The sequence below is a fragment of the Camarhynchus parvulus genome, chromosome 25, assembly GCF_901933205.1.
Source record: "Camarhynchus parvulus chromosome 25, STF_HiC, whole genome shotgun sequence".
Taxonomy (NCBI): domain Eukaryota; kingdom Metazoa; phylum Chordata; class Aves; order Passeriformes; family Thraupidae; genus Camarhynchus; species Camarhynchus parvulus.
The window spans coordinates 850,287-875,589 of record NC_044595.1 but is presented as its reverse complement, the minus strand read 5'-3'; the positions used below and the strand labels follow the sequence as shown (position 1 = coordinate 875,589).

At 58.1% G+C, this 25,303-nt stretch overlaps 3 protein-coding genes across 5 annotated transcripts; all 3 read left to right on the top strand.

Moving 5' to 3' along the window:
* Positions 1-4,357: 4,357 nt before the first annotated feature.
* S100A13 (S100 calcium binding protein A13) lies at positions 4,358-5,461 on the top strand. The gene is made up of 3 exons (XM_030965421.1): positions 4,358-4,489; positions 4,674-4,872; positions 5,299-5,461. The coding sequence occupies exons 2-3, from the start codon at positions 4,690-4,692 to the stop codon at positions 5,431-5,433; spliced, it is 318 nt and encodes a 105-aa protein (XP_030821281.1). The 5' UTR covers positions 4,358-4,489; positions 4,674-4,689; the 3' UTR covers positions 5,434-5,461.
* Positions 5,462-6,032: 571 nt separating this feature from the next.
* Positions 6,033-9,402, top strand: S100A14 (S100 calcium binding protein A14). The gene is made up of 4 exons (XM_030965422.1): positions 6,033-6,081; positions 6,301-6,409; positions 7,940-8,086; positions 8,225-9,402. Exons 2-4 carry the CDS (start codon positions 6,377-6,379, stop codon positions 8,342-8,344), a joined length of 300 nt encoding a protein of 99 aa, XP_030821282.1. The 5' UTR covers positions 6,033-6,081; positions 6,301-6,376; the 3' UTR covers positions 8,345-9,402.
* A 5,086-nt stretch (positions 9,403-14,488) lies between these two features.
* Positions 14,489-20,397, top strand: S100A16 (S100 calcium binding protein A16). 3 transcript variants are annotated; one of them, XM_030965418.1, is made up of 3 exons: positions 14,489-14,621; positions 17,549-17,710; positions 19,100-20,397. In XM_030965418.1, the coding sequence occupies exons 1-3, from the start codon at positions 14,616-14,618 to the stop codon at positions 19,262-19,264; spliced, it is 333 nt and encodes a 110-aa protein (XP_030821278.1). In that variant the 5' UTR covers positions 14,489-14,615; the 3' UTR covers positions 19,265-20,397. The 3 variants fall into 3 exon arrangements, with proteins under 3 accessions (XP_030821278.1, XP_030821279.1, XP_030821280.1); XM_030965419.1 differs by lacking the exon at positions 14,489-14,621 and adding an exon at positions 16,685-16,731; XM_030965420.1 differs by lacking the exon at positions 14,489-14,621 and adding an exon at positions 17,106-17,190.
* Positions 20,398-25,303: the final 4,906 nt, after the last annotated feature.

Sequence of the window (25,303 nt, the reverse complement as noted above, 5' to 3'; positions counted from 1 at the left end):
CCCAAAATTCCTCAGCCCCCAAATGCTTCAGCCCCCAAAATCCTAATCCCCCAAATTCCTCATCTCCTAAATTCCTCATCCCTCAAATTCCTGATCCCCCAAATTCCTGATGCCCCAAATTCCTGATGCCCCAAATTCCTGATCCCCCAAATTCTTCACCCCCCTCTCTGCGACCCCCTCAAACAGCAGCACCACTTCCAGCAGGGCCGGGTGGTGCCGAGCTCCCCGTGCCGCGCTCCAGCCCTAATTAGGGGTTAATTAACATCCTGCAGCTCCCTCATTTCCTGTCCCCGCGGCTGACGAGGGGCCCTGCCCGGGGACCCCAAACCCGGTGGGAATGGGGAAATTGGGGGGGGTCCTGGGTGGATTAAGGGGGTCCCCAAACAGAGGAAGGGTCCCGTGGGGCCAGACCCTGGGAATGGGGAAATTGGGGGGTCCTGGATGGATGGGGGGGTTCCCAAACAGAGGAGGGGTCCCAAGTGGGGTGGGGGTCCCAAAAGGGCAGCTCGGGACCAGGGCGCGGCCCCATTGCAGGTGTGGGGCAGGGAGGGGGGGTCCGGGAGGGGCCGGATCCCAAAATTCCGAATTTGGGGGGCACCAGGAGGGGCCGGATCCCAAAATTCCGAGACCCCGAGCTTGGGGGAGCACCGGGAGGGGCCGGATCCCAAAATTCCGAGATTGGGGGGGGGAACCGAGAGGGGCCAGATCCTGAGGTTGGGGGGCACCGGGAGGGGTTGGATCCCAACATTCCGAGCTTGGGGGGCACCGGGAGGGGTTCCCTGGCACTCACTCGCCGTGTCCCCGTCCCCCGAGCGGATCAGAGCGGGCAGGATCCCGGGAGAGCCCCGGGAGCGTCACCGGGGCTCGTGACAGGGACGGGCACCGGCCAAAAATAACCCCGAGCCCGCGCCGTGCCAGGCGGGGACAGAGGGGACAGGGACGGGACTGGCGCGGGTGGAGTGCGTGAGGAGCATTCCCAGCCCCACAAATCCTCTGGGACAGCGGGACCGAGGGTGAACCCCAAATCTGGGGGGTCCTGGGGTGTCCCAGACCCTGCAGGGCAGGTTTCCAGGAGCTGTTCCCAAAGCAGGAGCAGTGAGGGACATGGCAGGAGCTTTACACACAGCTCAGAATGGGTTCCAGCCCCCCAAACTCTCTGGGATAGCAGCACTGAGGGTGAACCCCAAATCTGGGGGTCCTGGGGGATCCTGGCGGGTCCTGGGAGGTCCTGGACCATGCAGGGCAGATTTCCAGAAATGGGAGCAATGAGGGACATGCCAGGAGCTTTACACACAGCTCAGAACTGGTCCCAGCCCCAAAATCCTTTGGGATAGCAGCACCAAGGTGTCCCAGGGTGAACCCCAACTCTGGGGGGTCCTGGGGGGCCCAGGGCAGATTCCCAGGAGCTGTTCCCAAAGCAGGAGCAGCGAGGGACATGGCAGGAGCTTTACACACAGCTCAGAATGGGTTCCAGCCCCCCAAACCCTTTGGGACAGCGGGATTGGGGGTGAACCCCAAATCTGGGGGTCCTGGGGGGTCCTGGACCCTGCAGGGCTGGAGATTCCCAGGAGCTCTTCCCAAAGTGGACATGGCAGGAGCTTTACACACAGCTTGGAACAAGTCCCAGGCCCCCAAATCCTCTGGGAGACGGGGGACCGAGGGTGAACCCCAACTCTGGGGGTCCTGGGGGGTCCAGGGCAGATTCCCAGGAGCTGTTCCCAAAGCAGGAGCAGCGAGGGACATGCCAGGAGCTTTACACACAGCTTGGAACAGGTCCCAGCCCCTGCTCCACTTTGACCCAGCTAAACCAGTTGCTCCAGTTTAAACCAGTGCCGGGGCTGGGCCGATCCCGTCTCCCCATCCCATCGCCTGCAAGAGGCTTTTCCATCCCTGGGGTTTGGGAAGGGAGGAGCTGCGGTGGCCGGGCTGGGGACACCGCCCGTGGTGGCTCTGTGGCATCTCTGTCACCTCCAGAGAGAGCCGGTGGGGCCAGCAGGGGCCACTGCCGGGCTGGTGCCACCGTGGTGGCCGTGGTGACATCCCCGGTTGGGGTCCCCAGGCTGGTCACTGTGGTGACTCTGTGGTGACATCCCCGGTTGGGGTCTCCAGCCCATGCAGGGGTCACTGCCGGGCTGGACACCATGGTGGTCATCCCTGGTTGGGGTCTCCAGCCCAGATAGGGTGTGGAGAACCCCAAGAGGAGGATGTGGATGTGGACACCGACCCCACTCTGGTCACTCTGTCACACAGGGTCCTGTGGTCCTATATGGGCTGAGTCCCTATATGGTCCTGTCCCTGTCCCTATATGGTCCCTGTCCCTATATGGCCCTGTCCCTGTATGGCCCAAGTCCCTATATGGTCCCATTCTGGTCCCTATATGGTCCTGTCCCTGTCCCTTTATGGCCTGAGTCCCTACACAGTTCCTGTTCCTACATGGTCCCTGTCCCTATATGGCCCAAGTCCCTGTATGGCCCAAATCTCCCCCCAAATCTCTATATGGCCTGAGTCCCTGTATGGCCCTGTCCCAGTCCCTTTATGGCCCAAGTTCCTACATGGTCCCTGTCCCTATAAGGTCCCCATCCCTGTCCCTATATGGTCCCATCCCTGTCCCTAAATGGTCCCATCCCTGTCCCTATATGGCCCTGTCCCTAAATGGTCCCCATCCCTGTCCCTATAAGGTCCCATCCCTGTCCCTAAATGGTCCCAGTCCCTCCATGGCCCCAGTCCCAGTCCCTCCACGGTCCCCTTCTGTCCCCGCTGGTGTCCCCAAGCCCAGCCCGCCCCCCTGCCCATGGGGACAGTCCCGATGGGGACCGCAGTGTGACAAACCCGCTGGATGTCCCTTGCCCTCCCGCTGTGGGGCACCTGCCCCTTGCTCAGCCCGAATTCCAGGCTCGGGAGTCACGGGCCCGCCTGGCTCCGGGGCCGCTGATTCACCCCAAACCTGTCCCCGCTCCTGCCCCTGACTCACCCCGCCTTTCCCAAGAGGCCACCCCGGTGTCCTGACGTGGGGCTCGGGGACCGTCCCAACCCCGTGCCGTGTCCCTTCCCGTCCTGCCGGGGCCGGATGGGGCTGCAGGAAACCAATTCCAGCCCCGTGAGCTGGAGTGACACTGTGGGGTGGGGACAGGGCCCTTGGGAGCCTCCCTGTCCCCGTCGGTGTCCCAGGGCTCAGCAGGACCCGGTGACAGCGACATTGTGCCAGGGACACCCCTGTCCTCGGCCCTAAAACACCCCTGGGGCTCGGGGACCCCAAATTCCTGCGTGTTCCCCTGGGGGGTGCAGCTGCCTTGGGGACATTGTGGCTGCAGCTGCCTTGGGCACATTGGGGACAGTCCTGGGGTTGGGGACAATTGTGGCCTTGCCCTGGGGACCTCCCTGCCCTCGTCCCCCAAAACACCCCTGGAGATTGGGGACCCCAAATTCCCCCATGTTCCCCTGAGGGGCTGCAGCGTTTGTCACCCAGGTTGGGGACACTGGGGACAGTCCTGAGGCTGAGGGTCCCCTCGGGGTGTGGGGCACAGTTTGGGGTCCCCGTGGGAATGGGGGTGCCAGGGCTGCCATGTTATAAATACCCACTGATTAAAGGGGAGGGCCCGGGCCGTTCCAACCCCCTAATTAATTGGGATTAATTAATTTTTGACAGAGCCCACTATTAATAGGGATGATGTCAGCGGGTGGCTGAGTCACAACTCTCACTCGGTGACACCGCCAGGGATGTGACTGGGATGTCACCGGGATGTCACCGCCGCTCTGGGGTCACCTCTTTGTCCCCAACCCTGCAGGGAAGGACCTGGGGGTGACACCTGCCCTGCACACCCGGGATGGGGCTCAAAGTTTGGATTTAATCATCTCGGGGGTCTTTTCCACCCAAACCCATCCCGGTTCCGGGAATGTTTCTGTGCACGGTCCCGGTGATGCCGCAGCCCCGGTGATGTCCCAGCCCCGGTGATGTCCCAGCCCCGGTGATGCCCCCAGCCCCGGGGATGTCGCAGCCCCGGTGATGTCCCAGCCCCGGTGATATCCCAGCCCGGGGATGTCGCAGCCCCGGTGATGCCCCCAGCCCCGGTGATGCCCCCAGCCCCGGTGATGTCCCAGCCCCGGTGATGCCCCAGCCCCGGTGATGTCCCAGCCCCGGTGATGCCCCCAGCCCCGGTGATGCCCCCAGCCCCGGTGATGTCCCAGCCACGGTCCCCTCCTGTCCCCACCGGAGCTCCCCGAGCGGCGCCGCCGAGGCCGCGGCCACTTCAGGCCGAGCTTGGTCCGGTGCCCGGGCGGGGAGGGAGCAGAGGACGGAGGGACGGACGGACCGACGGACGGGCGGTGACTGCGCGTCCGTCCGGCCGCATCAGGAAACCCAACACCGGCGCGACACGGGGGGGGACACACAAAGGCTGCGCTGTCCCCTCCTGCGGCGCGGGTATAAAACCTCCTGAAACCGCCCCAAAACCGCCCCAAACCCCGCGAATCCTCCCGGGGGCAGCCAGGGGTGAGTGCGGCCTCCTCGCTCCCCGGTGGGGACGTCAGGGCTCCTGATGTCCCCGTGTCACCGCCGCCCCTCGCCGGGGTCCTGCACAAACCCCGGGACCCTCCTGAGCCCTCGCAGGGCTGGGGAGGGGGCGAGGGTCCCCCCCGGGACATCTCCGACCCCTTCTGGGCTCCTGTCCCCGCAGCCCCGTGTCCGGTGCCATGGCCGAGCTGCCCGAGCGGAGCGAAGCGAGCGATGCGACCGAGCTGACCGAGCTGGAGGCGGCCATCGAGCGCATCGTCACCGTGTTTGTCACCTTCGCCGCCAAGGAGGGCAGGAAGGGCACGCTGAGCACCGGAGAGTTCAAGGAGCTGGTGCGGCTCCAGCTGCCCAACATGATGAAGGTGAGGGGGGCGGCGGCAGCGCCGTGGGGTCCCCCGGTGTCCCCCCGAACCGCGGGGCTGCTCCCGGTGTCCCCCTGAACCGCGGGGATGCTCCCGGTGCCCCCGCTGTCCCCCTGAACTGGTGTCCCCAGTGTCCCCCTGAACCGTGGGGCTGCTCCCGATATTCTGGGGGTCCCCTGAACCACTCCCCCAGCGGTCCCCCTGAACCGGCGGGCTTCTCCCGGGGGTCTCTCTGAACCGAGGGGCTGCTCGTGATCCCCCGGGGGTCCCCCTGAACCGTGGGGCAGCTCCCGTTGCTCCGGGGGTCCCCTCGGGGCTGCTCCCGGTGCCCCCGGGTCTTTCAGTCCCTGCTCCCCCCGTGCCCATCCCGGTTTCTGGGGGGCTCCAAGCGGTCGAGCCGCCCTCCCTTGTGCCCCCCCCCGGCAGGACGTGCCCTCCCTGGAGGAGAAGATGAGCGAGCTGGACGTGAACAACGACGAGGAGCTGAGATTCGGGGAGTTCTGGCGGCTGATCGGGGAGCTGGCCAAGGCCGTGCGCAGGGACAAGGCGGCCAAGAAGTGACGGGGCTTCTGAAAAATAAAGAGAGGTTTCCCCGCGCCTGAGCATCGCTGCTGTTCTTGCTGGGGGGCTCCTGATTTGAGCGCCCACCTCGTGGTGGGGATTGGGGTGCTGGTTTGGGGTCACTCTGTGATGGACAGAGCTGTTCCCAAATCGCCCTGGCGCCGGTCTGGCTTTTGGGGTCTGGCTTTTGGGGTGCCACCCTGCGCCCCACAAACACCTTCCTGCCGCGCTGGGGGGTGCGTGGGGGGCAGAGCCGGGGCTGTGGCCGGGGTGGGGCCCGGGAGATCCCCGACAGCGATGCCACGGTGGTCACGGTGGTCACCAGCTCCTCTGCAGGGTCTTGGGTGGCGCAGGGGGCACATCCCGGCTGGGGAATATCCCGAATATTCATGCCCCGAATGCGGCGCTGCTGGGCCCGGTGGGATCCCGGTCCGGGCTCGCAGCGCCGTTCCCACGCGGTGCCAGCCCCGGTGGGATGGGGAAGCGCCGGTGTGGCCGGGAAGGAGGCGTTTCCCGGCCCCAACGCTGGCGCCGGGCCAGGCTCCCAAATGAACCGCCTTGCACCACGGAGCTCCCACTCACACCTGGCCCGGTATAAAACGCCGGCCCGCCGCAGCCCGCGCACACCCGGCACAGCCCGAGCTGCAGGTAAGCGGGACGGGATGGGACAGGGGGGTTTGTGCGCCCCGGGCCCCTCCGCTCCCACGCTCGGCTCTGCCGCGACTTGCGAGGACGCCGGGGACGTGTCCCGGCAGCTCCGGAGCCGCGTCCCGGGGCTCCTGCCGCGATGGGAGGAGGAGTCCTGGCGCTGGAACGGGGGGAGCTCCCCCAGAACCCAGAGCTGAGCTTGGATTCCTTCCCCGCCAGCTCCCCCGGATCCCGCGGCGCAGGAGAGACCCCGAGAGACCCCAGGAGGGACCCCCGAGGAGCAGCGAGCAGCAGGATGGGCCAGTGCAACTGCCGCAAGAAGCGCAAGGTCCGGGCGGCACCGGGGCACCGGGACCCCGGAGGGGCGGGGGTGACACCGGCGGTGACACCGGCGGTGACCGGGACATTGGAGCACCGGGACACCGGGGCACCGGGACCCCCGGAGGGGCGGGGGTGACACTGGCGGTGACCGGGACACCGCAGCACCGGGACACCCGATAGGGCGGGGGTGACACCGGCGGTGACCGGGACATTGGAGCACCGGGACCCCCGGAGGGACGGCGGTGACACCGGGGGTGACACCGGCGGTGACTGGGACATTGGAGCACCGGGACCCCCGGAGGGACGGCGGTGACACCGGGGGTGACCGGGACACCGGGGCACCGGGACCCCCGGTGGAGCGGGGGTGACACCGGGGGTGCCCCCTGGGCATGGCGGAGGAGCCAGGGGTGCTCGGGGCTTTGGGGGATCGGGCAGCTCCGGGATTGACCTCCGGGAGCCTCTGCGAGATGCCCTGGCGGCAGCAGAGCTCCCGTTCCGCTCGGTTTGCAACCGGGAGGTGCCCACCGGGACGTGCCACCGGGAGGTGCCCACCGGGAGGTGCCCGCCCCCGGCACCGGTGGAGGATTTGGAGGCGCCGGGCGGAGGCTTTGGGCATCCCCGGCTGTGGTTTCACGGGGAAGCCGCAGATTTGGGGTGAATCAGCGGCGTTTCCCTTAAACGGAGCCGCGGGAACGAGAGTGACCGGGAGAGACCGGGAATGACAGGGACAGACCGGGAGAGACCGGGAGTGACCGGGAGTGATCGGGAATGACCGGGAGAGACCGGGAATGACCGGGAGAGACCGGGAATGACCGGGAGAGACCGGGAGTGATCAGGGAGAGACCGGGAGTGATCGGGGAGAGACCGGGAGTGACCGGGAGAGACCGGGAGTGATCGGGAGAGGGTCCGCTTATTCTGCGGGCGGGGGTCCGGTTATTCTGCGCCCCCCACCCGGCCGGTACCGGGGTCTGGGGGTGGCCGAGGGGCTCCGGGGAGCTCCGGGCGGGCTCTGAGTCACTTGGGCTGGTGCGGAGGAGAGGAAGAACCAGTCGGGACGGGCCGGGCCCGCGCCGGGGGTGGCGAGAGACGCCGCGGTGGCGGAGCCTGGCGGGCCCCGGGCGGGGACAGCTCGGGGGGACGGGAGGTGGCGGCCGGAGGGGCCGTGACAGCCGGGGAAAGGCGCTGCAACAGCTGGATGGGGGCGAGGAACATCTGGATGGCCTCAGAGCTGCGCGGGGGCTGCGGGGGCTCGCAGCTGGATAAGGGTCACAGCTGGATGAGGGGGTCACAACTGGATGGGGAGGGCTCACAGCTGGATGGGGATGTGCCCCACACGGGCCTGATGCTGACAAGGAGATTTTTTCTGCCGTGGTTGTGGAGGGGTTAAATGTCCCACGCGCTCGGGGCTTGTCCTGTGTCGCCCCCTCCCCCGGCGGGATGTGCCACCCCTCTGGGGACCTGTGCCACCCTCCAGGGAGCTGTGCCACCCCTCTGGGGACCTGTCCCCCCCTTTGCTCACCCGCTGTCCCCCCCGCAGGACTGCCAGGAGCTGACGGACGTGGAGCGAGCCATCGAGACCGTCATCAGCCAGTTCCACTGCTACGCCGTGAAGGGCCAGAAGGAGTACCTGACCCCCAACGAGATGCAGGAGCTGGTGGTGCAGAAGCTGCCGCACCTGGGCAAGGTGAGGGAGGCGGCCAGGAGGAGGTGGGAGGGGTCCTGGATGGGGGTGGGACCCCCCGGGATGTCCCGATGGGGTCCTGGATGGGATGGGCCCCCCCTCGTGGGACCCCCCCCATCACACCCCATGTTGTCTCCGCAGTGCGTGGGACCCCTGGAAGAGAAGATCGAGTGCATGGGAGACCCTAACGAGGCCAAGCTGGAGTTCGGGGAGTACTGGGACATGATGGGGGATGCGGCCAAGGGCTGCCGGAGGAAGTAGAGGGTGCTGGGGGGGGACGGGAAGGCGCCCGAGGTTCCGCTCCTGGAAACGCCGGAGGCCGCCGAGCTCGGGGGGGACGCGCCTGGGGACAAAGCGACCTCGGAGGATCCCCCTGCCCTCTCCATCCCTGCCCTCCTCGGCTCTAATCCAGCCAGGATCGCTCCCTTCCCGCCCCCGGCTCTGCCCCGTGCCCGGCGCGGGGGGCGCGGGGGGGATCCTGGTCCCGGAGCCGCCTCCAGCCCCGGTCCCTGGGACCCTCCGGGTGCGGCTCCCCCCGGTCCCCGAGCTCCGCAGCCATCGGGATTCGGCTCCTTCCCCTCGGAATTGGGGGGCTTGACCCCCCAGCTCCGTGCCCCATCACCCCATGGCACCTCCACCCCCGGGTTTGTCCCACCTTCGTCCCCCGGGACCCTCCGGGTGCGGCTCCCCTCGGTCCCGGAGCTTTGGAGCCACCTGGACTCGGCTCCGTCCCCCTGATCCCCCCGGGATTTGGGGGGTTCGTCCCCCCAGCTCCACCCCATGGCACCCCATGGCATCTCCAGGGGCACCTCCATCCCCGGGTTTGTCCCATCTCCGTCCCCCGGGACCCTCCGGGTGCGGCTCCTCCGGTCCCGGAGCTTCGGAGCCATCAGGACCCGGCTCCTTCCCCTTGATCCCCTCGGGATTTTGGGGCTCGTCCCCCCATGGCACCTCCATGGCACCTCCATGGCACCTCCATCCCCGGGTTTGTCCCACCCGCGGTCCCCGGGGCCCTCCGTGTTCGGTTCCCCCCGGTCCCGGAGCTCCGGAGCCATCGGGACCCGGCTCCTTCCTCCTCGGGATTTTGGGGTTCGTCCCCCCAGCTCCGTGCCCCGTCACCCCATGGCACCTCCATGGCACCCCCATGGGCATCTCCAGGGGCACCCCGAGCTCCGCCGTGCCCGTGGGTGGGTGCGGGTGGTCCCGGAGCGTTCCCTGTGGGCCCCCCCCCGGTTTTTGGGGGGTTATTTTGGGGTTTTTGCCCTCCCGGTGTTCCCCGCACCTCCAGGGGTTCGGGCATGGGGTCGGGCGGGGCCGCTGGCGAGCGTTTTTGTATAAATTAATAAAGGAAAAAATATGGAAAAAACAAAACAAACAAACAAACAAACAAACAAAAAACAACAAAAGAGAGGGGGATGGGGGGGGAGCTCGTTTGTGGGGGCAGGGAGGGGTCGGGGGTGCAGGGTTGGGGGTTGGGGTCGTGGCTTTGGGGTGGGCAGAGGATGGGGTGCTGGGGGGTGCAGGGGATGCTGAGGGGGTGCTCAGGATGATGTGGGGGTTCAGGGGGTGCGGGGGGTGCTGAGGATGATGTGGGGGTGCAGGGGATGCTCTGAGGGTGCTGGGGGGTCAGGGGGTGCTGCAGGGGTGCAGGGATGCTCTGGGGGTTCAGGGGATGCTGCAGGGGGTGCAAGAAATGCTGTGGAGGTGCCAGGGATGTTTTGGGGGTTCGGGGGATGCTCTGGGGGTGCAGGGGGGTGCTGAGCATGCTCTGGGGGTTCAGGGGATCCTTTGGGGGCGCAGAGGATGCTGAGGCGGTGCTGGGGATGCTCTGGGGGTTCAGGGGGTGCAGGGGGGGGTGCTGAAGATGCTCTGGGGGTGCCGGGGATGTTCTGGGGGTACCAGGGATGCCGTGGGGGTTCAGGGGGATTCAGGGGATGCTCTGGGGGTTCAGGGGATGCTTTGGGGGTGTTGGGGGGGGTTCAGGGGGCTCTGGGGGGTTCAGCGGATGCTCTGGGGGTTCAAGGGGCGCTGAGGATGCTGTGGGGGTGTCGGGGATGCTCCGGGGGGGTTCAGCGATGTTTTGGGGGTGCAGAGGATGCTGTGGGCGCGCTGGGGATGCTCTGGAGATGCAGAGGGTGCTCTGGGGGTGCCAGGAATGTTTTGGGGGTGCAGGGGATGATGGGGGGGGGGGTGCCGAGGATGCTCTGGGGGTGTCCGGGATGCTGGAGGGGTTCAGGGGGTTCCGGGGATGTTCTTGGGGTGTCGGGGATGCTCTGGGGGTTCAGGGGATGCTTCAGGGGTTTAGGGGATGATTTAGGGTTGCAGGGGAAGCTTTGGGGATGCCAGGGATGTTTTGGGGGTGCAGGGGGTGCTGGGGGTGTGTGTGAGACCCCTTTGGACATCCCAGGGCTCCCCAAACCCCCAATTCCCAGGTGCCCCCCTCATTGTGGGGACCCCACGGGCAGAGCCGGGGCCGTGCTTTGGGGATCCTGGGCTGGAGGGGAGACCCCAAAATCCTGAAAAAAACCCCAAAAACCTGAAAAAAAGCCCCCAAATCCTGAAAAAAGCCCCCAAATCCTGAAAAACTCCAAAATCCTGAAAAACCCCCAAAATCCTGAAAAAACACCCCAAATCCTGAAAGACTCCAAAATCCCGGGAGTGAAACCCCCAAAATCCTGGGAAACCCCGAAATCGTGGGCTTGGCAAGCCCCAAGAAGGCAGCGGGCACCCCAAAAAGGCTGTGGGGTCCAAAGAGACCCCAAACACCTCCCAAATCTTCATCTGGAGGTGCTGGGGACACCAAACACCTCCAAATTCTTCTTTGGAGGCACCAAACACCTCCAAATTTTCATCTGAAGGTGCTGGAGACCCCAAAAAGGCTCCGGGGACCCCAAAAAGGCTGTAGGAACCCCAAAAATGTTGTGGAGATCCCAAAAATGTTGTGGGGACCCCAAAAAGGTTGTGGAGATCCCAAAAATGTTGTGGACATCCCAAAAAGGCTGTGGAGACCCCAAAAATGTTGTGGGGACCCCAAAAAGGTTGTGGAGATCCCAAAAAGGCTGTGGAGACCCCAAAAATGTTGTGGAGATCCCAAAAATGTTGTGGGACCCCAAAAAGGTTGTGGAGATCCCAAAAATGTTGTGGGGACCCCAAAAAGGTTGTGGAGATCCCAAAAATGTTGTGGACATCCCAAAAAGGCTGTGGAGACCCCAAAAATGTTGTGGGGACCCCAAAAATGTTGTGGAGATCCCAAAAAGGCTGTGGAGACCCCAAAAATGTTGTGGAGATCCCAAAAAGGCTGTGGAGACCCCAAAAAGGTTGTGGGGACCCCAAAAAGGTTGTGGAGACCCCAAAAATGTTGTGGAGACCCCAAAAAGGTTGTGGAGATCCCAAAAATGTTGTGGGGACACCAAAAATGAACATCTAAAAAGGGACAGGGCGTGGAGAGGGAGAAAACCAAACCCAAAGAGCTGCAAAGCTTGGGAAGGGCGATAAGGACACGGGACAGGTCCTGCCAGGTTGGTGACAAGGGCCAGGCGCTGGTGGCAGCTCTGGTGGCACCATGGCTGGTCCACCAGGAGCTTCTGGCCGGATTTTGCAAGGGCAGTGATTGTTGGTGGTTCCCAGGAGGGTGCGGCTGTCATCGGGGAGACGCAGGAAATGCGTCACATGGGGGGCAAAGGGGAGCCCCACATCTGCCCCGGGGCTGTGGGGACTCCTGGAGGTGGCAGGAGGACAATTCCTGAGACCTGAGCCACTCCTGGATGGGGCTGGAGTGTTCTGGAGGTGACAGGAGCTGATCAGTGAGGACACAGCACCGGGATGTCCATGCTGGAGGTTCGCTGGAAAGGTTCCTGTGGTGCTGGAGACACCAAATATCTCCCCGTTCTCCATCTGGAGGTCCTGGAGACACCAAAAACCTCAAAATCCTCCACCTGGAGGTGCTGGGGACCCCAAACACCTCCAAATTCTTCTTTGGAGACACTGAACACCTCCCAGTTCTTTGGAGACACCAAACACCTCCCAATTCTCCATCTGGAGGTCCTGGAGACACCAAACACCTCCCAGTCCTCCACCTGAGGTGTTGGGGACACCGAACACCTCCCAGTTCTTCATCTGGGTGTTCTGGAGGCACCAAAGACCTGCCAATCCTCCACCTGGAGGTGCTGGAGACACCAAACACCTCTCAATTCTCCACCTGAAGGTCCTGGAGACACCAAAAACCTCAAAATCCTCCACCTGGAGGTCCTGGAGACACCAAACCCCTCCCAATCCTCCACATGAGGTGTTTGGGACACCAAAGACCTCCCAATCCTCAATCTGGAGGTGCTTGAGACACCAAACACCTTCAAATTCTTTATCTGGAGGTCCTGGAGACCCCAAACACCTCTGAATTCTCCACCTGGAGGTCCTGAAGACACCAAAAATCTCTGAGTTCTTTATCTGGAGGTGCTGGAGACACCAAACACCTCCAAATTCTCCATCTGGAGGTCCTGGAGACACCAAACACCTCCAAATTCTTCTTTGGAGACACTGAACACCTCCCAATTCTTTGGAGACACCGAACACCTCCCAGATCTTCATTTGGAGGTCCTGGAGACCCCAAACACCTCCAAATTCTCCATCTGGAGGTCCTGGAGACACCAAAAATCTCTGAATTCTTTATCTGGAGGTGCTTGAGACACCAAACACCTTCAAATTCTCCATCTGGAGGTCCTGGAGACACCAAAAACCTCAGAATTCTTCATTTGGAGGTCCTGGAGACCCCAAACACCTCCCAGTTCTTCTTTGGAGGCACTGAACACCTCCCAGATCTTCATTTGGAGGTCCTGGAGAAACTGAACACCTCCCAATTCTCCATCTGGAGGTGCTGGACCAGGGGAACCCCGACCCCCCCAAGGTCCCACGGGCTGGGGACACCTCGGGGACACCTCGGGGACACCTCGGGGACGGGCTGGGGTGGCTCCTGCCCGCTCGGGGCCCCCGAGCACGCCCTGGATGCCTCGTAAAGAGCAGGGCCTGGACGTGGCTGTGCCACCTGCCCGGGGAGCAGCGCTGATTCAGGGCTGAGCTGTTCGCCCCGGGGCTCGGCGAGGGATTCCCACCCTGCCGAGAGGTTGCATCACCGCCATCATCATCATCATCATCGCCGCCACCACCAGAACAGGTTTTCCTCCTCCCCACCGAGATTAGGAAGAGGCCAGGGCCGAGCTGACGCGCTTTTTCCGGCGCGGGGAGGAATTCCAGAGGTGCTGGGAGCAGGTGGATCCCTGCCGGGATAAAATCAGCTCCTGCTTTGCATCCCCAGGTGTGCCCAGCGCCCGGCATCTGATCTCGGCATCGCATCTGGCTCCGCCAGGCACCAGGGCTGCAATTTGCGGGGTTAATTAATTTAGGGACGGGGCTTCACCAGCTCAGATCCCAGCTGGGGAGAGACTCATCCGTGCCAGAGAGGGCTGAGCGCTGGACAGGGCCCCAAAAACCCAGAAAATGCGGTTTGGGCTCAAATGAAGGATTTTATTCGCCCCAAAAGCGTTCCAGCCCCTTGCACCCACCAGAACAACTGGTTTGGGCTCAAATGAAGGATTTTGTTCACCCCAAACCTGGGTTTTAGCTCAAATTAAGGATTTTATTCCCTCCGAACCTGTGTGGGCCCCTTGCACCCCACCAGAAAATGTGGTTTTGGATCAAATAAAGGATTTGATTCATCCATAACCTGGGCCAGTCCCTTGCACCCAGCAGAACAATGGTTTGCGCTCAAATTAAGGATTTTATTCACCCCAAACCTCGATTTTGGCTCAAATGAAGGATTTTGTTCACCCCAAACCTGGGCCAGCCCCTTGCACCCACCAGAAAATGTGGATTTGACCCAAATTAAGGGTTTTATTCACCCCAAACCTGGGTTTTGGCTCAAATTAAGAATTTTATTCACCCCAACTTGTTTCATCCCCTTGCACACACCAGATCATCTGATTTTGGCTCAAATTAGGGATTTTATTCACCCCAAACCTGGGTCAGCCCTTTGCACCCACCAGAACAATGGTTTTGGCTCAAATTAAGGATTTTATTCACCCCAAAAGTGTTTCAGCCCCTCACACCCACCAGAACAAGTGGTTTTGGCTCAAATTAAGGATTTTATTCGCCCCCAGCGCCCGGGCTGGTTCAGAACTGGGATAAATGGATTTCCAGGATCAGGGGGGAATTCTGTGCCCTCTCCCCACTGCTGGGACCGCTCGTGCACCCCACTGGGACCTTTTGGGGTGATCCCCAAACCCCAAAACCCCGAAGGAGCCCCGGGAGGAGCCGCGGCGGGTCCCTGCTCGCTCGGACCCGTCCCGGTGTTGCAACCTCGGGGAAGCATTTCCCAGGTAAAGCCCCGGCCTGGAAACGCCCTGGGAACGTCAGGGGAGGGTGGGAGGCTCCTTAAAAACCCGGCCGGGCCGGCGGGATGGGTGCGAGGTGAAGGAGAGAGCGGCCGGAGCGGTTCCCAGCGCCCAGACAGACAGACGGACACCGCGGGACCCCCGGCAGGATGCAGGTGGGGGACGCCGGGGTGGGGAAGGGGGGAACCCCCCTCGGGAGCCCCATGGGATGAGGATTTACCTGGGAAGAGCCCCTGGGGGGTGGGGTTGGAGGTTGAGGGGGTGGAAATTCCTGGAATCCTCCGGGAGCGGGGCCGGGGAACCGGGATGGGCTCGGGAGAACCGGGATAGAACCGGGATGGGCTCGAGGGGAATCGGGATAGAACCGGGATAGAACCGGGATAGAACCGGGATGGACTGAGGGGAGAACCAGGATGGGCTCGGGAGAACCGGGATAGAACCGGGATGGGCTCGGGAGAACCGGGATAGAACCGGGATGGGCTCGGGGAGAACCCGGATAGAACCGGGATGGGCTGGGGGGGAACCGGGATAGAACCGGGATGGGCTAGGGGAACAGGGATAGAACCGGGATAGAACCAGGATGGGCTCAGGGGGAACCGGGATAGAACCGGGATGGGCTGAGGGGGATAGAACCGGGATAGAACCGGGATGGGCTGGGGGGGAACTGGGATAGAACCGGGATGGACTGATGGGATCGGGAGAACCGGGATAGAACCGGGATGGGCTGAGGGGAACAGGGATAGAACTGGGATGGGCTCGGGAGAACCGGGATAGAACCGGGATGGGCTCGGGGGGAACCGGGATGGGCTCGGGGGGAACCGGGACTGGAGCAGGAGCACCCGGGGAGGTTCCCTGGGGTTGGGGAGTTCGGGTTGGGGCTGCCGGTGGGGTCTGGGTGCTGGAAAAGGGCATTTGGCAGTGGAATGGGGGATTTGCCACTGGAAAAATGGGATTTGTCGGTGGAAAAAGGAATCTGCCGGTGGAAAGGGGGACTTTGCTGGTAGAAGAAGGGGATTTGTTGGTGGATAAGGAGGAGTTTTTGATGGAAAAGGAGATTTGCCGGTGGAAAAGGGGGATTTTTTGGTGGAAAAGAGATCTGCCAGTGGAAAAGGGGGATTTGCCACTGGAAAAGGGGGATTTGACAGTGGAAAGGGGGATTTGCTTTTGAAAAAAGGGGATTTTTTGGTGGAAAAGGAATCTGCCAGTGGAAAAGGGATCTGCCAGTGGAAAAGGAGGATTTGTTGGTGGAAAAGGGGGAATTTCCCCGTGGAAAATCAGGATTTGCCGGCGGGGATGCCGGGCTGGGGGCAGGGAGCGAAGGGGCCGCGCGTGGCTCTGTCCCCGTGGCTCTGTCCCCAGTGTCCCCATCGTCCCCAGCGTCCCCATTGTCCCCGTGTCCCCAGCGTCCCCATTGTCCCCGTGTCCCCAGTGTCCCCAGTGTCCCCGTGTCCCCGAGTGCCGCCCGGTGAGTGCCCGGTGTCCCGGGGCTGTCCCGTGAGTCACCGGCGGAGCAGCCTCGGTGCCCCAGGGCCGGGCTGGGCGCTGCCACCAGGGGGACAGGACAGGTGACACCGATGTCACCTGTGCTGCCGAGGGGGTTTTAGTCAGGGCGCTCCCAAATCCCTTCCGTTCCTGGGCTGGAGATGGAATCCCCGAGCCCCAAAGCCACCCTGGTGACAACTCTGAGAGTTGGGGACAGTGGAGTGACCTCGGGCTGTGGCACCACAGGGGACAGGGGTGGCTTGGGAGGACACAGGGACGCGTGGGGACAAGGAGGAGAGGGTGGCTGAGCTTGGTGTCACCTCCTCAGCTTGGCTGGGCTTGGTGTCACCTCCCTGGGCCTGGTGTCACCTCCCTGGGCCCGGTGTCACCTCCCTGGGCCCGGTGTCACCTCCCTGGGGCAGGACTGGGCAGGGTCAGGGTGACAGGAGGGGACAGGAGCCAGGCTGTGTCACAGGGCAGGTCCTGAGCGAGCAGCAGGGTTGGGGACACCCTCAGATGGTGTCCCCAGAGCGGGGACAGTGCTGGGCCACCCCTCAAGGTCCCCGTGGCGGTGGCTGTTGTCCCCTGGGCTGCGTTAAAGCAGTCTGGGACAAAAGGGACAAAAGGGACAAAAGGGACACCCCCAACCCGGCTGTCCCCACCCCGGCTGGGCAGGAAAGAGCCGGGTCCGGCCAAGGTGACGCCGTTTCCGTGTCATTGTCACCGGGATGTGACACGGGGGGGACCGTCCTGCCAGGCCCAGGCAGAGCAAGGAACTTCCTGGTGGGGACAGGGGGGACAGAAGGGGACAGGAGGGAACAGGGGGGACAGAAGGGACAGGAGGGGACAGAAGGGGACAGGAGGGGACAGGGGGGACAGGGGGGGACAGGAGGGACAGGAGGGGACAGGAGGGGGAACAGGAGGGGACAGGGGGGACAGGAGGGGACAGGAGGGGACAGGGGGGACAGGAGGGACAGGGGGGACAGGAGGGACAGGGGGACAGAGGGGACAGGAGGGAACAGGGGGGACAGGAGGGGACAGGAGGGGACAGGGGGGACAGGAGGGGGACAGGGGGGAACAGGGGGGACAGGAAGGGACAGAAGGGGACACGAGGGACAGAATGGACGGGGGGGACAGAAAGGACAGGGAGGGACACGAGGGACACGAGAGGCGCTCGGCAAGCCGGGACCTGCCCCGCCGCGCCGTTCCCGGAGCCGTGAAGCAACAGCGAGGGCAGGGCCGGTAATTCCTGCCCCGTTCCTCCCTAACGAGCCCCGCGGCACCGACCGGGACCGGCAGCACCGGCGCGGCCCGGCCCGGGCGCGGGGGCGGCACAGGAGGGCCCAGGGCCGGGCGGGGCGGGCACAGGGGGCACCGAGTGGCACAGGTGGCACCGGGGATTTGGGGCGGGCACAGGTGGCACCGTCTGGGGCGGGGCACAGGTGGCACCGAGGATTTCTGGGTGGCACCGAGGATTTTGGGGCAGATGAGAATCCCCCACACCCGCGGGCTGTTTCCCTTTTGGCGAGGATGGGATTTTACCTGCCGGGGCTTTGCGGCGGAGCCTCCCGAGGGTCTCACCTGAGTCCCGCCCCCTCAGGGCACCATGGCCGAGTGCACGGAGCTGGAATGGGCCGTGCAGGTGCTGGTGAACAACTTTGACAAGTACTCGAGCCGCTGCTGCTGCTGCAAGAACCCGCGGCGCATCAGCAAGAAGGATTTTCGCAAGATGCTCAGCCGGGAGCTCAACCACATGCTGACGGTGAGCACGGGGCTCAGGGCTGGGATTTTGGGGGGTCTGCCCACCCTGAACCCGGCCTGAACCTACACCAGCCCTTTATCAGCCTGGCCCTATGAGGAGCACTAATAACCTACGCCAAATCAACCTAAAGTCATTAATTTCTAACTCATCCATCAGCCACTTAGGACTGGTCGTAGCCGCAACCATAATCCCGTTGGGGAAGATGGAACAGGAAAGCCTTATCAATATGATTGCCTGGCAAAAGATTTGGAGAATATAGAAATTATCAGCGAGATTGAAATGAAAGCAAGTTTTGAGATCCCTTAGCTACTGAAAAACTGGAAAACAATGGTGTGGCTGGCTGAAGGTGATCCCATGTTGAAAGAAATTGATGAAACAACACCCTCTGCTTGAAGAGAGGTCCAGGGGCCAGAGGAGACACTACCAGCTTAGCAAAAGGGGTCCAAAGAGGAGTTTTTAGGGTTTAAAATGTAACACAGGGTGGTAATGTGGTGATTCTTATAGGCTGTATGGAAATGCTGTAGGATTTGTATATTCTACTAGATTGGTTAGTGAGAATTAGAATATTCAACACAGAAGAAGATTTATTTATAACCATAACCCTAACCTTAACCCTAACCTTAATCTTAACCCTAACCTTAATCTTAACCCTAACCCTAACCCTAACCCTAACCCTAACCTTAACCATAACCCTAAACCCTACATTTCACTTAAATCAAAATGGATTTCTACCCTGGAAAATTTCCACTCTGCTTCAATACCAAAAAAAAAAATCCTAAAATCCTACATTTTCGCCCTGTGATAATTTTATTGTTGCACCATTCGAACCTCTGCGACTTTCAGCTCCTCGTACCAAGCTGGTAACTTGCTCCAGGGCTCAAAATCAAATCCTCAGGTGTTTTGGGGGTCCTCGGCAGCTCTGGACACCCGGATGGATGTGCTGAGTTCTGACACCCCGTTACACGAGCCCAAAACTCCGCTGTGTGACCGTGTTCACAGGGGTTCTTGGATGAGGGAAGAGACGAGGATTTGACTCAATATTTTGGAAGGCTTGATTTATTATTTTATGATATATATATCACATTAAAACTATACTAAAAGAATAGAAGAAAGGATTTCATCAGAAGGTTAGCTAAGAATAGAATAAGAATAATAATAAAGATTTATGGCTCAGCTCTCTGTCCGAGCCAGCTGGGCTGTGATTGGCCATTAATTAGAAACATCCAACATGGGCCAATCAAAAATCCACCTGTTGCATTCCACAGCAGCAGATAACCAACGTTTACATTTTGTTCCTGAGGCCTCTCGGCTTCTCAGGAGGAAAAAAATCCTAAAGAAAGGATTTTTTTATAAAAGATATGTGCGACGCCACTGTCCCCTCCCCTGCAGGACACCGGGAACCGCCGCGCCGCCGACAAACTCATCTGCGACCTGGACGAGAACAAGGACGGGCGCATCAGCTTCGAGGAGTACTGGACCTTGATAGGCGGCATCGCCAGCCCCATCGCGCAGATCATCCGCCAGCAGGAGCAGAGCGTCAAACACACCAAGTAGACGCTGCTGGACGCCCCCCGGAACCCCCCAGCTCCTCCTATCCCCCGCTTTTTAATTTTATTTTATTTTTTTGTCCCCGCCCCGAGCATCTGGAACGCCCCATCCTCCTATCCCCCGCTTTTAATTTTATTTTATTTTTTTGTCCCCGCCCCGAGCATCTGGAACGCCCCAGCTCCTCCTATCCCCCGCTTTTTAATTTTATTTTATTTTTTTGTCCCCGCCCCGAGCATCTGGAACGCCCCAGCTCCTCCTATCCCCCGCTTTTTAATTTTATTTTATTTTTTTGTGCCCGCCCCGAGCATCTGGAACCTCCCTGGAGTCCCCCAGTTCCTCCCATTCCCCGCTTTTATTTTGTTTTTTTGGTTTTGTTTTGTTTTGTTTTTTTCCGGGACCCCCCCAGTTTGTTAATGGGATCGTTAATGGGACAGCTCGTTAATGGGATCACACAGCTCGTTAATGGGATCACACAGCTCGTTGATGGGATAGCTCGTTAATGGGATCACACAGCTCGTTAATGGGATCACACAGCTCATTAATGGGATCACACAGCTCAAACAGGATCGCAGATTCCTGTGGGTGGGATTTTGGGGGGGCTCCTCCTCGCCCTGCCCCTCTTTTCTCCTCTTTTCTCACTATTCCAAGTAGATGTCTCAGCCACATCACTGGAGGAGCTGGGCGTTTCTGACTGAACATCTCAAACTCGTCTCTTTTGGCCAAGGGGGTCGATTCTGCTGTGGGGAACGGGTTGTTTTCCCAATTCACTGACCACAGGCACTTCCAAACTCTAATTTTTTAACTCCTACACCTCAGTGTAGAGCTGGTGGCAAGGTTCAAATACCTGGGTTAAGCCAGAGAAGAGCAGGAGAGTCCATCTCAGTGGAGACGCTCTGACCTACCCTGAGTGAGCAGAGCGTCTCTCTGTAGAGATTTTGTTTTCTCTCGGGTTGCAGGGGATGGTTTAACAGCATTTGATGGTGTTAGATTTCATACCTTGAATCCCATTTGAGATTTTAGATGCAACATGTCAGAATATTCACCCTTTTCTCAGAGGACGAAGCTGTCCCCATGCTTTGGGGCGGGAATTCTGTCTGTGCTCAGAAATCCCAGCACGGGCAGCTCTGTCCTCGGGGGTCTCCCCAAACTGGGGGGGTGTTTCTCATTTTTTCCCCCAAAAAAACAACCTTGGGCAAAGGGGGTGGGGTGTTTTTCGCTGGTTTTTTTGTGGTTATTTATTGTTTATTGCAGCAATAAAGTTCGGAGGAGCAGCTGGTGATGCTCAGATTTTATCGGGGGGACTGTGGGGGGGGTCTGCCCTGTCCCCCACCTGTGGTGGGGTTCACGGGGGTCCCAGATGAGGGAGAGATGAGAATGTTGACTCCGTGTTTCAGAAGGCTTGATTTATTATTTTATTTTATATCTTATATTTATTATATATATTTCTATTAAATAATAGATATTATTTATATAAGATATAAATATATATTTATATCTTATATCATATATAAAGATTAATATTTATATATAGAAATAAATATTAGCTATAAATATAAACAATCACAATAAATATAAATATAAAGATATATGAATATTTAAATATAAACATATAAAGTATATTAACTAATATAAATATAAACGTAAATACTGATACTTATATTTATATATTATATATATATTAATATTTATATATATAAATAATATAGTAAAATAGAATAATAAATATATAATATATATTATATAACATATAACATATAACACATAACACATAACACATAACATATAACATATAACATATAACATATAACATATAATATATAATATATAATATATAATATATAATATATAATATATAATATATAATATATAATATATAATATATAATATATAATATATAATATATAACATAATACAATAAATGTGTATTTATATATTATTTATATAAATCTATATTTATATGTATATTGTTTAATATAATATATAATATATATTATATATTATATAATATTAAAACTATACTGAAAGAATAGAAGAAAGGATTTCATCAGAAGGCTAGCAAGGAATAGAAAAGGAATGAACAACAAAATCCTGTTATTCAAAATTATTAAACAAAATCCGACCAGAGAGAGACACATTTGGACTGTGATTGGCCATTAATCAAAAACAACCACACGAGACCAATCACAGATCCACCTATTGCATCCCACAGCCGCAGAGAATTTTTGTTTGCATTTTGTTCCTGAAGCTTCTGGGGAGAAAAAATCCTAAGGAAAGGATTTTTCAGAAAATATCAGAAAATGTTCAGAAAATATCAGGAAATGTTCAGAAAATACCAGAGTATTTTCAGAAAATATCAGAAAATATTCAGAAAATATCTCGGCGACAGCGCCAGGAGCCGCCGCGGGGTGTCAGCAGCCACCGCGGGCACGTCTGTCCCGGGAGGTCCCTCCGTGTCCCCCCCTCCGCGGGGACATCCCCGGGCAGGGACAGCCCGGGCCGAGCCCGCTCATTGGTGGGGTCTCACAGCTCGGTAATGGGATCACAGGGCTCGGTAATGGGATCACAGGGCTGGTTAATGGGATCTCACAGCTCGGTAATGGGATCACAGAACTCGTTAATGGGATCACAGGGCTCGGTAATGGGATCACAGGGCTGGTTAATGGGATCTCACAGCTCGGTAATGGGATCTCAGAGCTCACTCATTAATGGGATCACAGAACTCGTTAATGGGATCTCACAGCTCGGTAATGGGATCACAGGGCTCGGTAATGGGATCACAGGGCTGGTTAATGGGATCTCACAGGGCTTGGTAATGGGATCACAGGGCTCGGTAATGGGATCACAGGGCTGGTTAATGGGATCTCACAGCTCGGTAATGGGATCTCAGAGCTCACTCATTAATGGGATCACAGAACTCGTTAATGGGATCTCAAGGTAATACAGGGCTCGTAATGGGATCACAGGGCGGGTTAATGGGATCTCACAGCTCGGTAATGGGATCACAGGGCTTGGTAAAGGGATCACCGAGCTCGGTAATGGGATCTCAGAGCTCACTCATTAATGGGATCACAGAACTCATTAATGGGATCTCACAGCTCGGTAATGGGATCACAGGGCTTGGTAAAGGGATCACCGAGCTCGGTAATGGGATCTCAGAGCTCACTCATTAATAGGATCACAGAACTCGTTAATGGGATCTCACAGCTCGTAAATGGGATCTCACAGCTCGGTAATGGGATCTTAGAGCTCACTCATTAATGGGATCTCACAACTCATTAATGGGATCTCACAGCTCGGTAATGGGATCTCACAGCTCGGTAATGGGATCACACAGCTCATTAATGGGATCACAGGGCTCGGTAATGGGATCACACAGCTCACTCATTAATGGGATCTCACAACTCATTAATGGGATCTCACAGCTCGGTAATGGGATCTCACAGCTCGGTAATGGGATCACACAGCTCATTAATGGGATCACAGGGCTCGGTAATGGGATCACACAGCTCACTCATTAATGGGATCTCACAACTCATTAATGGGATCTCACAGCTCGTTAGTGGGATCACAGAGCTCGTTAATGGGATCACAGAGCTCGTTAATGGGATCTAACAGCTGGTTAATGGGATCTCACAGCTGGTTAATGGGATCTCAGAGCTCGTTAATGAGATCACAGAGCTCACTCATTAATAGGATCACAGAACTTGTTAATGGGATCACACAGCTCACCCATTAATGGGATCTCACAGCTCATTAATGGGATCACAGGGCTGGTTAATGGGATCACACAGCTCACTCATTAATGGGATCACAGAGCTCACTCATTAACGGGATCTTACAGTTCATTAATGCGATCTCCCAGCTCATTAATTAGTAGGATCTCAGAGCTCATTAATAGGATCTCCCAGCTCATTAATTAGTAGGATCTCAGAGCTCATTAATAGGATCTCAGAGCTCATTAATGGGATCTCACAGCTCACTCATTAATAGGATCTCACAGCTCATCTTCCAGCTCATTAATTAGTAGGATCTCAGAGCTCATTAATAGGATCTCCCAGCTCATTAGTGGGATCTCACAGCTCACTCATTAATAGGATCTCACAGCTCATCTCCCAGCTCATTAATTAGTAGGATCTCAGAGCTCATTAGTAGGATCTCAGAGCTCATTAGTAGGATCTCAGAGCTCATTAATGGGATCTCAGAGCTCATTAGTGGGATATCAGAGCTCATTAGTGGGATCCCGCAGCCCCCGAGCAGCCCCGGGGCTCCCGTGCGAGCCCGGCCCGGGCTGTCCCCGTGGGAACGGGCGGGGCCGGGCTGAGTCACGGCCGAGGAATCCCCGCGGGCGCGGCGGGGCCGTGACTCACCCGGGCCGGGCCGAGCCGGGCCGAGCCGGGCCGTGACTCAGCCCGGGGTGCGGGGCTCCCCCGGGACCCCGCAGATCCGGGCTCGGCCACCCCCCAGGTCCCATTCTGGGGACTGTTAAAAACGCCAATCACTTGTTTTTAAAATTTGAAAAGTTTAATAGTAATCAAATGGTTATAAAAATAGTAATACAACTGGAGTAATAATAATTTGGACAATTTGAATTGGGACAACATGAGACAATAAAAACAAAGAGTTGCGGACGTCCGCGTACCTTTTATAGGGCAACACGAGCCCGAAAAAGAACCCACGTTAACAGAGGATTAACCCTTAAAAACAATAATCTGTTGCATATTCATACACCTCATGCTTGATGCATAAATTCCATTCAAATACAGGATTCTGTCTGGTCATCCTCAGCTTCTTCCTCCGGATCCTAATAGCGCCTTTGAGGTGGGAAGAAGTTAATTTCTTCTGATAATGGAGCAATAAATTCTTTTTCTCTGAAAGATTCAGGTGTCCTGTGGCTGCTGTCTCACTGCGAGTCCTTTCTTTAAAAAAAGTATCTTACATAACATCATTTCTATTTTAACATTTTTTTAATAACCTAATATTTAACACACTGCTTAAGAGAATTAATACAGCGTTACTTTCCGACGCAACACATAGAATATTCATTTGAATATTTGCGAAAAGCCGATGATAAAATACGTGCATTTTTCACGGGGACAGATTCCGGGATTTTGTGTACCTTTCCCCTGGGGACGACTCGTGTGGGATTGCAGGGAATTTGGGGTGTTCTGTTCCCCCAATGGGGACAGCGGCCACCCCCCTGTCCTGGCTGAGGCCCGGCTGTGCCACCCCTGTCCCCAGGGCCACTTTGTGCCGGGGAAAAGGGGCAGCTCGTTAATGGGGTCACAGAGCTCGTTAATGGGATCACAGAGCTCATTTATGGGATCTCACAGCTCGTTAATGGGGTCACAGAGCTCGTTAATGGGATCATACAGCTCGTTAATGGATCTCACAACTCATTAATGGGATCACACAGCTTGTTAATGGGATCTCACAGTTCGTTATTGGGATCTCACAGCTCACTCATTAATGGGATCACAGAGCTCACCCATTAATGGGATTTCAGAGCTCATTAATGGGATCTCACAGCTCATTAATAGGATCACATAGCTTGCTCGTTAATGGGATCATGGAGCTCATTAATGGGACCTCATAGCTCATTCATTAATGGGATCATGGAGCTCATTAATGGGATCGCGCAGCTCATTAATGGGATCTCATAGCTCACTCATTAACGGGATCATGGAGCTCATTAATGGGATCGCGCAGCTCATTAATGGGATCTCACAGCTCACTCATTTATGGGATCACAGAGCTCATTGGTGAGATCACAGAGCTCATTATCAGGATCACATAGCTCGTTAACGGGATCACATAGCTCGTTAATAGGATCACACAGCTCGTTACACAAAAATGAGGCGCGGGCGAAACCCGATGCGAGGAGCAGCAGGGCATGTGGGGGCTGCCCCAGGGGCAGTGCCACCCTGTCCCACCCTGTGCCACCCTGTCCCACCCTGTGCCACCCTGTGCCGCCCTCCCTGGCTATAAATCCCCGCCGTGCCCCGCTGCCCCATCCCAACCCTCGAGAGCTGATCCACGCTCAGCCGG

Excerpts from the sequence above, each read along its gene's own strand:
- S100A16 (XM_030965418.1), top strand. Across the intron at positions 17,711-19,099 it reads AGCTCAACCACATGCTGACG|GACACCGGGAACCGCCGCGC; the intron begins GTGAGCACGGGG and ends CCTCCCCTGCAG.
- S100A14 (XM_030965422.1), top strand. The coding sequence starts at position 6,377 with ATGGGCCAGTGCAACTGCCGCAAGAAGCGCAAG. Across the intron at positions 6,410-7,939 it reads ACTGCCGCAAGAAGCGCAAG|GACTGCCAGGAGCTGACGGA; the intron begins GTCCGGGCGGCA and ends TCCCCCCCGCAG. Across the intron at positions 8,087-8,224 it reads AGCTGCCGCACCTGGGCAAG|TGCGTGGGACCCCTGGAAGA; the intron begins GTGAGGGAGGCG and ends TTGTCTCCGCAG.
- S100A13 (XM_030965421.1), top strand. The coding sequence starts at position 4,690 with ATGGCCGAGCTGCCCGAGCGGAGCGAAGCGAGCGATGCGACCGAGCTG. Across the intron at positions 4,873-5,298 it reads AGCTGCCCAACATGATGAAG|GACGTGCCCTCCCTGGAGGA; the intron begins GTGAGGGGGGCG and ends CCCCCCCGGCAG.